The sequence below is a fragment of the Triplophysa dalaica genome, chromosome 15, assembly GCF_015846415.1.
Source record: "Triplophysa dalaica isolate WHDGS20190420 chromosome 15, ASM1584641v1, whole genome shotgun sequence".
NCBI classification, from domain to species: Eukaryota; Metazoa; Chordata; class Actinopteri; order Cypriniformes; family Nemacheilidae; genus Triplophysa; species Triplophysa dalaica.
Window position 1 is genome coordinate 6,952,343 of NC_079556.1, and position 11,904 is coordinate 6,964,246.

An 11,904-nucleotide genomic window follows, 5' to 3' on the forward strand; every position below is an offset into this window, starting at 1 on the left:
AGTAGTGTGTAATAAATGAATTATTGATGGGACATAGTCCAAAAGTCCCCTTTAGAGAGTTACTCCAGTAACTCCACACACTGTAGCTATGTAAATATTTCATTCATGTTTATTAGTTTTTGGAGCGTACTGTTAAAATGCAAAGAAAGAACATCTACAGATCAAAGCAATAAGCTGGACACAAGGATTGGAGACTCTACACTCCACCTGCTCTGTTTAATATGGCAGCTAAGATCCATTTCTGCACTAATGCTTCTCCAAGCCCACGGTTAAAATGAAACCCGTCATGCACTAAGCCCTAGCAGTATCCTGCTGTTTGAATAGATCTCAAGAGTGACGTGTGGAAGAGCAGTGTTGAGTTTCTCCTCTGGTGCAGTTTCCTTGAATAGTCCACTTTAATATGCACGTCCCAAGAAACGCATCTTTTTTTGTGTTCTCATGAGTGATGGTACATATCCAAGTGTAGACCTCACTTGACAGCTGTAATAGTTGTTCAAATGCTTATTACTATGACTCAACTTGTTCATTTGTTGTCAGTTTCTTGAGTTGTTTAGAAAATTTTTACATATAGAATGAACAAAAAAATACTAAGTTCAAATAGTTCTTAAAACTATTCTCCACATGGAAGTTGTGTTTTAAACTTGTTTGTCTAGAGAGTGTTGAATGTTTGATTATAATTCATTTCCTTTAAGGTTGTAGCCCTCTGGTTGGGTTTACCTAAAGAACCTCTCTTCATAAATGATGTTCAGTCCCAACCAGTCATCCCTCTACTCAGGAGGGGGGTTGTATGTAACGTGTCATTGCGTTACATGCATATGTTTTTGGCTTGCTAATGCCTTTGCGTAGCGTGCATTCGCGTTTATAATACGTCCGTCTGTCCAGCCCAACCGTCCATTCCGCCCCCATACGTTAGCGGCCCACCGGGAAAAGTTCTGGTACTCCAGATGGCCAGACCGGCCCTGGTGACGGCATAGGCCATCGGTGGGATGGCATTTGTGTACTTTGACAGAATCTCCTACCGGTCAGTCTGCCCTTACTCAGTTAAGTAGGCATTCCACTCCAAATTACATTGTTAAAATTTGTATTCTGTATGTTTAAAGTTTGGGTGCGTTTTCCAGGTTTGGGTGTCCCTTACTCCTTTAGAAAATCAAATCAACCCTGTATAAGTCTAAAGAAAATGGGTCTAAAAGACATCATCAAGAAAGCATCTATTATGCAGACTCTGCGATCAGATGTTTATTATTTAAGAGTAAATATTTCTTTAAAAATCACTGGGAGGGGGGGTTGGGGGTTCATCACAGAATTTTCATTTTGGGTTGAGTATCCCCTTAAAAAGTAGGGGTATTTGATTATATTTTAATGCCTATACTGCCATCTACAGGTTCAAACGAAGTTTCATTTTACGCTTAGATTCCTCCTGTATGGGGTAAACAAAATTTATTTTAAAAAAGCCATTTTATTTTCACGTTAATGTATTTTCGAAAAAATTGCAATTTCCCCAAATGTCAGGTAAAGTGGAAAAGTTCAGCTGGACTATGTAACACCGAGATACGGAGCATTGGGAATCTCCTTTGACACTGACACAGCTGGCAATGGCAGCAGTAAATTGTGAAACATCATCTCTCTCTCTCTCTCTCTCTCTCTCTCTCTCTCTCTCTCTCTCTGTCTCTCTCTCGGTCTCTCTCTCTCTCTCTCTCTCTCTTTGTCTCTCTCTCTCTGTCTCTCTCTCTCTGTCTCTCTCTCGGTCTCTCTCTCTCGCTCTCTCTTTGTCTCTGTCTCTCTCTCTCTGTCTCTCTCTCTCTGTCTCTCTCTCGGTCTCTCTCTCTCTCTCTCTCTCTCTCTCTCTCTCTCTCTCTCTCTCTGTCTCTCTCTCTCTCTCGGTCTCTCGGTCTCTCTCTCTCTCTCTCTCTCTCTCTCTCTCTTTGTCTCTCTCTCTATTACTGGTGGTTCCTGTCTGTGATTGTTTTGTGTGTGTGTTTGTGTGTGTTTGTTATTAATATTTTCCCAATTGTGTGTTTTCCACCCCCGTTTTGCATTAAGACATTCCCTCCCCAAAAACCTTGTAAAAAAGCAGTTAAGAACACCCGCTGGAGTAGATGTACAGAGGGTCAAGAGGAACAGCCATAAGTTCACAAGCATTCCAGTGGGATGCTCCGGCAACTCCATCCATGGTGAATAATGCCAAGGTTAAAAAAGCCTAATGCGCAAAAATGTTATTATGAAAAGAGTGTACAAGTCTAAACCTTAATGGTTTGGATAGTTGACGCAGTGGAAGGGTTCGCGCGCCTCACTGCGCGCGCTCTGATCGTCGGGACGCAATGAAATCTACAATTAAAAGACGCTCACACGCGCGACTTGAGGTGAGGAGAAACGAACACCAGGAACCTTTTCACGATTATATAACAAAAACATGCCAGAGACCGTGTGAATATCATATTTGGATTCTGCATGGCAGAAATGCGCTGTGGGACTCCAGAGATGTTGAATAGTTGACTTGATTCCATAAAGAAAGGAAAGGTAGGTTAACACTATGATATTTTCACAACCCTTAAACCGAACAACGCTCGTTTACTTCTTTCAATTACTCTATACATTTATGTTATAATGCATGCTTGTTTTTATTCTGTATAGATTTTACTTTTGGGTTATTTCTCCACATTTTTGTTTTCATCTTTACCTGCTAAATGAACGACGTTTATCGTTAAAAGATCGGAGAGGATGTCTGGGGCAAATGAGACCTTAAACACAGAGAAGAGCTTCAGAGTGGTCATCCGTCTGTGTGCATGTAAGAATGTTTAATGGGTGAATTGGCAGTTACTGAACTTTTGTAACTCACAAATTTCCCTGTTGATATTACATTGTTTAGGTTTTTTGTGAGTATTCTGCATCTTGGTAACTCAAATCTTTCAATTCTTCAGTAAACAGACCAGAACATACTAATCCATTAGATGAATCCAGAACCTCCATCCAAGTGACAGATCGCAACAAAGTAGTTGTCGACACTGGAAAAGTAAGTCATGGATTGAATGAAACACAATACTTTTTCATTTGATTTATCATCATCTCATCTTCTGCTAGTTGTGTTCATTTTCATTTTTAAAATGGATTTTTATGCTGTTTTTTGACAGAACCACAAGCCTCATATTATGGGTTTTGATGCAGTATTAGATGAGGAGTCTTCCCAAAAAGATGTTTACGAGTCAACAACAAAGGTTTCTGGTTATACTGTTTAAAATTGTTTCTTGATATTATTGTAGAAACAAAAGACACCATGTTTAAATGTAGATGCTCTCTCTCTTTATCTCTCTGCTCCAGTCTCTGGTTGAGTATCTAATGCAGGGTTATAACGGTTGTGTAATTATTTATGGGTCTCCGGGCAGCGGTAAGACTCACACCATGCATGGCAGCAGCGTCTCATCCAAACACAGAGGCATCATCAGCCGTGCTGCTGAAGACATCTTCACCTGTATCAAACCCCTGCACAAGAGATCATGTGTCCAATGTTACTATGCACCAACCGGTCACTTTTCAGAATTTTTCAATTGTGTTAATGTTGATAATAATGTATTGCAATGTATTTATTATGACTCTGAACCTTAAATCATCCTTAATGTAATCCAGCCCCCAAAGCATCTCACTGCAAAATCAAAGTTTCATTCTATCACATCTTCAATGAAAAGATTTTTGACCTTTTGGTAAGTAAAACATTGAAATCATCACTGTAATGAAATAGTGATATAACGCTTTATTCTCATTACTTTCATTCAAATGATTGGCAGTTTTTTTACATTTTAACCCATGTTCTTCCATGTAATTCTGAGATGAAAAACAATTGTTAGAACAGCAGGTGTTCTTTCTCAATTCTTCCCTTTGTTTAGGATCCAAAGGGGAGTGAGGTTTTCTGGATGCGTGACTGTGAGGAGGTGGTTCGCCTTGATGGCCTGACAGAGATGGAGGTGAGCTCCCGCCAGGATCTGCTGCAGGTGCATCGGCGTGGCTCCGCCCTCAGACACACAGGTAAGAGCACTTCGACTTTGCTTCATTTAGTCAAGTTATTGAACTGTATCACATCATTTTGGTCATTTACTAATTTCAATAAATTATGCCATCGATCTGTCCCAGGTATCTCAAAGGGGGAATTTCCAAGCAGGTCCCACGCAGTGTTCAACATTGTGGTCATTAACACAATGGCCCAGTCTCCTGGTTGGATTTAAATTGATGTTTTTCTTATAAAGTATTCTTATTAAGTTTCTTAATGTTATTGCACTGTTGCAATGCTTATCTTATTTATTACGTTTGGAAATAAACTATTCATACCAGGGATGTTCTGGGAGAAATACATTGACAGTCCGTAACATATCGACTTGTTATTAATGGGTAACTCCGTCCATTCTTCGGTCAGCAACTCCCCCAAGTCCGCCCCCTACACATTAGTCAGCTCTAGAATTCTCTGCCTGGGGTCTCAATGTTATTGTAGACTGATATGAGCATACCAGAACCTCCCACAGGGCCTCCCAGAACCCCCTGCAGGGGGATGTTGCAAACTCACAGTGTTGCTTTGTAATGTTATTCTGTTAATATAAATCTGATTAACCGCCTCCCTTTGTGTGCATGTTTTTTATGGATGCAGGGGGAGTTTTAACTGCTAGCAAACTCACGCTGGTAAGCTGATAGCATCATAGATTCCTCTCAGTATGAATTCAACAAATGGATATTATTTACATTAAAAACAAATTCTCGACATACTTGGCGCAAGCGCCATGTTTGTGTATGGATTAATCACATATCATAAAGCATGCGTGTTGTTTTATTTTAGGTGGACCTGGCAAGCTCAGGAAAAGTACGTTTGTGTGTTACTCTGAAATGTATGAAATTCTAACAAAGAGACTTTACAAAGAAATTAAAGAAATGTAATTCAGTGATTCTAAATATGAAAAATATCAATATGCTATGGATAAAATTAACCATCTGCTTACATTCAATTCTAACTGTATAAATAGCACATATGACGTTATGCCTCATTATTGATCAAGTTTTCTTTATTTTCAGTGTCGTAATTCTGCGTCTCCCGGTGTGAAGAGAACAATCACTTCAAACGACAACCCACAAGAGGCTAAGATGCTAAAACGCTCCCTCACCATATTCGGAAATGTTTGTAATACTTCATGTTTGTGCTTTGTCTTATTGCAGTTTGTCACTCAGATAGAGGACAGTTTTGAAGAGCACGTTGCGTTAAGTGTCATCCAGATTTCTGGTGGTTATTTTGTTCCCATCAGTCTAAGAGCTGTAGCTTAATCATATCATCGTGTTGGCTGCATATACAGGAAATTAGAAACAGGAAATGTGAACATATCTTTCCATTTAAGGAAGGGGAGATGTCATGTCACAGCACACACAAACATATTTTAGAAGAATATTGGACTTTTTATTTGCTGGGGGAGCTTCATTCCTGTAAAGGAAGAGTGTAAAACTTTGTTTTCTTAGCATCATTCCATTTTAAACGTATATGACAGAGCATGTATGACTTTCTTTCTTGCGCAGAACACAAAAGGAGATATTTTGAAGAATGTTGGTAACCAAACAACCGCGGTATCCATTCACTTCTATTGTATGGATATAAAACACAATGCAATTGACACTAGTCAATAGGTACCGCTTTTGTTCAGGTCCCAACATTCTTCAAAGTGTCTTCTTTTGTATTCTGCGGCAGAAGGAAATTCATACAGGTTTGAAATGACAATAGGGTGAGTAAATGATGACAGAATTGTCATTTTTGAATGAAATATCCCTTTCAAATATTTGTGCTTTTGTTGCTCCTCAGGTGATTTTTGCTCTCAGCTCTGTTGGGTGTCAACACGTACCATACAGAGAATCTAACTGACCCGAGCTCTCAGAGACTGGTGAGTGGCGTGGTCATTATTCAAGTCGCTTTTTTCACATCAGATTAATGTTATTTTGCTCTCTGCTTTAGTTTGGGAGGAAACTGCCGGACGTGTTTAGTGGTGACCGTGTCATCTCAGTTACCTTTGAATGAGACTCTCAGCTCTCTACAGTTTGCCTCCAGAGCCATGGCTGTGCCTTCACGACCCATAAATACATCTCAGTTAAATTACACACCTGAACAGGTATGCACACGGCATACTTTAAAGAAATAGGTTAGCCAAAAATGTTAATTCTGTGATTTTTCACTCAACCTCAAGTTGTTGCAAATCTGAACATTTCTATGTTCTGATGAACAATTGATTTTCCATATTGTTCTGATTGTTCTGTATTGTTAATCTGTGTTCATTAGAACAAAGAAATGTATACAGATTTTGAACAACTTGAGGGTGAGGAAATGATAACAGAATTTTCATTGTTGGGGTGAACTGTACCTTTAAGAATATAGTGTCCTTCAAAGTGTGAAACACGGATTTGAAGCTCATCTTGTACATCATTCAATGTTTCAGATGTGTTCATCTCATCTAAATGGAAAGAAAGAAGTGAATCATCTGAACAGACAGCAGGTTTTACCTCTGGTCGGATCCGACAGAAGGGTGAGAAGCCTGTGTGTCAGCTGAAATTTGTGCACATAACCAGCACATATTCTCTTGACATGATATATAGCTTCACTTTAAACCCTGAAAGTGTTTGTATGTCAAGTGCCCTTTCGCAGCTGAGTGAGTCGTAAAAATGAAAGAAGCAACTTTTATGGGGCTCATCCATTTGACACGTCATTTGAATAGTTTTGCTTCTTCTGTCCTGTTTCTAAAGCTACACAATGTTTGAAATAACGTCAGCAGGATCGAATGAGCTGAAGGAGGACAGTGGTGCTCTAAATATACTCATCATTTATATTAGAACTTGGAAAACTGGTAACTGGTGTACTTGGAGAACTGGTGTACACATTTCTATCGAATTCCAATTTAACGTGTGATCAAATATTAAAAGCTTGAAAATTGATGTAAAACGAAACACGACTTTAAAAATACAAAAGATGTATTTCATACAGTATATCTCATGTAACTTTACTGACCACATCATTTTTGGTAAATGTTTTTGGTGTATTTTCAGTCCCAGACTTGCTCGCTCCCCATCCTCTTGAGCTCATGCAGTCCCTCTGACCCCAATCCCAGCTCAAGCCACTGCGGAGAAATGCTAGAGGTCAGGTCTTTTCTCCCTCAATTAGAGAAACCAGGTCAAACTGAACCAGGTGGGCATTACAGCCGTGGATCTCGACCTGTGGATGAAAGGAACAAAGCTGATGGTAATAAACTAACTATGGCGCAATATGTTTTTGGTTATTTAAAGAGCGCTTTAGTACTAGGCTCTCCTGTTTTTGCCAAGTGGTTGATATCCTTAGGACAACTTCATGTTGACCCTGGGACAACATTTAAATCAACCAATCAGATTTCAGAAATAACAGTGTTGCGAGGAAGGCTTTTGTGCTTTTGTTTGTTTATTTTATTAAAACTTTGTTCGCCAGTTCCCGCCTCCTTCCTTCCTTTTATTGAACCTTATTACAAACAGTTACAGTTATTTTAAGTTTAATCTTGCAACCAGGATTAGGTGCTTCTAGACCATAGTTTTTCACTTATCATTTCCCTCTGATTTTAGGGGTATGTTATGGTTATGGTTGGGGTTTGGTGTGGGTTTAGGTTTTATTTAAAAAAACGTTTTCCTTAGGTCAACAAAATATGTTGTCCTGAGGACATCAACCACTTGGAAAAATCAGGTCGAGCTTAGTACAATGTGCCTATAGGCGGGTGAACAGGTCTTGTACATTCTGCTTATGACACAGAGAGGGACGAGAAGCAGACACAAACAAAGCCAAATATTTTTTTTATGGATTACAACGTAAAATATTATTATTGTGTATTGTACGCCCGGGAACTGAACTGGCTCTTAAAGTCATTAAGAGAATATGGACACCCTTTTTTTGACCATGCGATTAAAAAATCAAACAGATAGAGTAAAAACCATAAAATGACAACTTTAACTGTTTTGCAGCTAGACTGACCCGCTCCCTATTTCGCTGCCTCTCTGGGGCCATTCCCCATGATACTGGAGGGAGAGAAAAACATGTAAAAGAACTGGAGTTTTCACCTGGACCCCGGCATTCTGTAGAGAGGCTCTCCATGACGTCTCTTGAACCCTCTGTAGCATCTTCAACAGCCGTGGAGTGTCCCAACTGTAGCCGGGAGCGAAAGATCAGAGAGGAATACGATAAGATTATTGTTCAGGCCAGAAGAGACAAAGACGCTTTGAGTCGAAAACTATTAGAACTAGAGAACGAGCTGAAAAGGAGGGGAAAAGAGGAAAGAGACGATGAGGCAACAAGGGAAAATAAATTAAATGGACTTACAAGGAAAGCAGGACCTAACAGCAGGACATCAGATGTCTCAGAAGGTCTAAAGACTGCAGAGGTACCAACACATCAGAGCATTTTCCCCTCATTTATGCACCCTAATGTCATTCCAAACCAGGAAGATATTTTGAAGAATGTTGGCAAGCACAAAAATTGGGTTAACTATTCCTTTCATTCTTTTTTAATGTTTTAAAAAATGCCCCTTCTTAAAATTTAGGTTGCAGGTGTCAATGTCTCAGATCTTTGTATAAAACAAACATTAATGCTGAAATGTCTCCATGTGTCATCCACTGTAGGTGTGTGTGCAAACAGAAGCAAGAGGTTTGAGAGCAGATTTGTGTGTGTGTCGTGAAAGAGAGAAGTTCCTGACAGAGACATTGCATTCTGAGAGACAAAGAACCACCCAGGACACTCAAGAACTGTACGTCCAGCTTAACAGAGTACAAGAGCAAAACAACCAGCTCATGTCAGCACTTCACAAGCAACGGGTATATCACACATCCTAGCATAATCTAGAAATTCCATGAATAATTGTAAAAATCTTGGCAACAATATCCAATCCGCAGTTTGATCATGTTTGCTGTTTTTTATTGAAAGGAGAATCTTCTGGCAGAACTGAAAAGCAGCAGAGAGGAGGTTGAAAAACTTCAAGAGAATGCATCTCTAACCATTAACCAGCTCAGGACTGAAAAGGTTTCTAATTTTTGCACTTGTACTACTTTTGTTAGTACTTTTACAATTATTTTCATGGAGGACATATGCCGCAAAAAAAAAAAAACAATGGTTGCGTCCTCTGAAGGTTGCATTTGTTAAAAGCATACATCATCGAGGTTGTTTCTCTTATCTTAAAGTCCCAGTGAAATAAAAAATGACGATTCTTATTTTTTCATGAACTATTTTTTGTTCTATTTCTATTTATTTTCATGAAGCGTTATTGTATAAACGATCGCATCTTCGGTCTGTTTGCTAAAGTTCTCAAAGGTTCTCAAAGGAGAAGAGTAGTGGGCGAGGCTTGCGTTTTCACTGCATATTGATCGGATGTGTAAAAACAGCTGTTGCATTGATTTTTAAATGAAACTGCCAGCAGATTGTCATTTGAAGGGGAGGAGTGAACGGATGCTCCGCCCAGAGCCAGAAAGAGAGAGAGTCCTGCCAATGGAAGTCCAAAACACTGGACCGTCACATGATTCATGGAGCCTTCAGATAGATCCAGGAAGTTATGTTTTCTCTTTAAATGCTTTATTTCTTTCATTTTTTTCTTCATTAAATGGCTATCGTCTTTAAAAGGGTTAGAAGTTAACCTCAGTTGGTCTGATTAGTTGCAGCTCCATGCGTTACTAGGGAACTATTGAGAGCCATCTGTTTGAATGGCGCAACTCTCTCTTTCAATGGCTCTGCTACGGCCAAGCCATCTAATTTACCTCTTTGAGATGAATAGTCATTTCTGGGTGGAAGTGCTTTTTTAACTGAAGATTATGAGGGTACATGAATTTCAAAAAAAATGACCCACGTTGTTAAGCTTTACTACAAACGCTTCAATATTTCAATATTTTTTTTATAATTTCACTGGGACTTTAAGACGTAATCACTGTAGTATAATTCTTATCATGAAATGTAAAGGTTGCTTTTCTGAATTAAATAAATAAAAATGATTGTATGATCAATACAATACAAGTGCCTTTGTCTTGACACACAAATATAGTGATATAAGATGTGTGTTGCCCTCTATTGTTCGATCATGTGAACTGTAACTTAACTTGGTTTTACAGGGTGAATTAATGTCACATTTAGAGGACACCAAAAGTTCCTATGAAAAGGTAATGTTAACATTTTCCTTTGTACTTCCTTTATGTTAATAAATAAAATGAAGATGTCATATTACTTATATTACATATTTGAATATTGCCTCTACAGGTGTGTATGGAGAATTCCAGCTTGAGACAAAAACTGAAGTCATTTTTGAGGGAGATCAACTCAGCACCCTTCAGTGGGTCCAGTGGTGTAGACACAGATACACATATGCACACGGTCACAACAAATACTGAGATGATCGTTGTATCGCACCATGTGACTCAGCAGTGCCCTGCAAGTCCCACGCAAGGTGAGTCCAGATGATCAAATTTTCGTTATGAATTTTAAGTATATATATCAGATTAAAATTTTTGTTTGTCTTGGCCGTTTAATGTTTATATTATTGTTGTGCTGTTATCACATTACCAGGAAGCCAATGTTGCTTCAGTCAGTTTCAACATCCTGAGATGGAGTCTGAAACCACAAACAGTAGTGACTGTGAACGACATCTCTATAAACCACAAAACCTCTACAAGCAGTTGTAAGCCTCTTCTCAGATAAAACACTACCATTCAAAAGTTTAGGGTCAGTTTATCGTTATTTTGTTTATTGCATTTTTGCTTTGTATTAAAATAAATTAATATATTGGCACAATTATATTTTTCTCCAGATAGTTCTAATTTCAAACAACCCGCCTTCACATGAAAAGGTTTTTCATTTATGATCATGACAGTCAAGTGACCCTTAACTTTTGGATCGTACTGTATCTCAGAAACCATCTTAGAGTTTAGAGAAGTTTTGTCTTGTCATACTTTATTTAGTGCTGTTGGTTCTGTGTGGGTTCTGCAGAAGGAGAGAACACAGTCTGCTGCTGGACGTGATGTTGGTTCTCTACAGGAGAGAGTGGTTCCTTCAAGATGCCATACCATACGTTAGGCGTACACTCAGGAAGTGTGGACTAAAGACTGAAGATATAGAATAATGACTCTGTGCTTGTTCAGTATGTGAGTGAAAAGGAATATTATAAGTGGTATAAGTGTATTGAATAATAAATAATGTTTAGGCCAAGTGTCAGTTATTAAAAAGAAATACCACCATTGTAATGGAAAATATATCTGTAGGGAAAGATGAGCGGTGGAATACATCTGTGATTACAGAATCATTTATTTTCATTTTGCGTAGTATTTTATATCTGCAATTTGTGTAATTTATAGGAACAGTAATCCCAGAAAAGAAAGTGTCTCTTTTATGTCTTTTTGATCTGAATTTCAGTAACTTTATTTACAAACCAGTTAGAAGAGACTAATATATGACGACATTTTAGTACCACGTTAAAAATAAAAGAAATCCAAGATTTCGAGAATAAAGTCGAAATGTTATGAGAATAAAGTCGAAATCTTGGATTTTTTTTATTTTAACGTGGCACTAAAACGCCGTCGTACTATTAAACAAGCTGTGTATTTAACGTTTATTGTAAGTCCTAATGTTTTTTCTACAGTGACACAATGAAATACTCAAAACTTGAACTTCAGTTTCTATCACACCACTTTTAATATACATATAGTTAAAGGTGCAGTAAGCGAATTCTGAGAAGTGAATTCTAAGGAATACTTGTTCTCTCTCTCTCTAATTGGCTATGAATGTCATGTTATGTGGATTGGTTCGAATCTTTTTCATGTTTGCTCTCTAAACATCCAGGACTATGTGCAATATTTTATCCCCACTCAGAGAACTGGCATTTAGCAAATATTCACAGAATTGTTCAT

General features: G+C 38.4%; 1 protein-coding gene across 1 annotated transcript; it reads left to right on the top strand.

The window, feature by feature from the left end:
- The first annotated feature begins 1,978 nt into the window (after positions 1-1,978).
- On the top strand, positions 1,979-11,454 carry si:ch211-63b16.4 (kinesin-like protein KIF3A). Its single transcript, XM_056768141.1, is given in 23 exon segments — positions 1,979-2,517; positions 2,632-2,785; positions 2,919-3,010; positions 3,129-3,212; positions 3,316-3,466; positions 3,622-3,695; positions 3,879-4,017; positions 4,123-4,203; positions 4,631-4,662; positions 4,817-4,840; positions 5,050-5,151; positions 5,822-5,873; positions 5,876-5,900; positions 5,972-6,125; positions 6,450-6,536; positions 7,054-7,246; positions 7,990-8,405; positions 8,644-8,835; positions 8,945-9,040; positions 10,117-10,164; positions 10,262-10,448; positions 10,568-10,679; positions 10,988-11,454. Coding segments are annotated over 22 exon segments (2,541 nt in total). The 5' UTR covers positions 1,979-2,517; positions 2,632-2,718; the 3' UTR covers positions 11,121-11,454.
- The last annotated feature ends 450 nt before the right edge of the window (positions 11,455-11,904 follow it).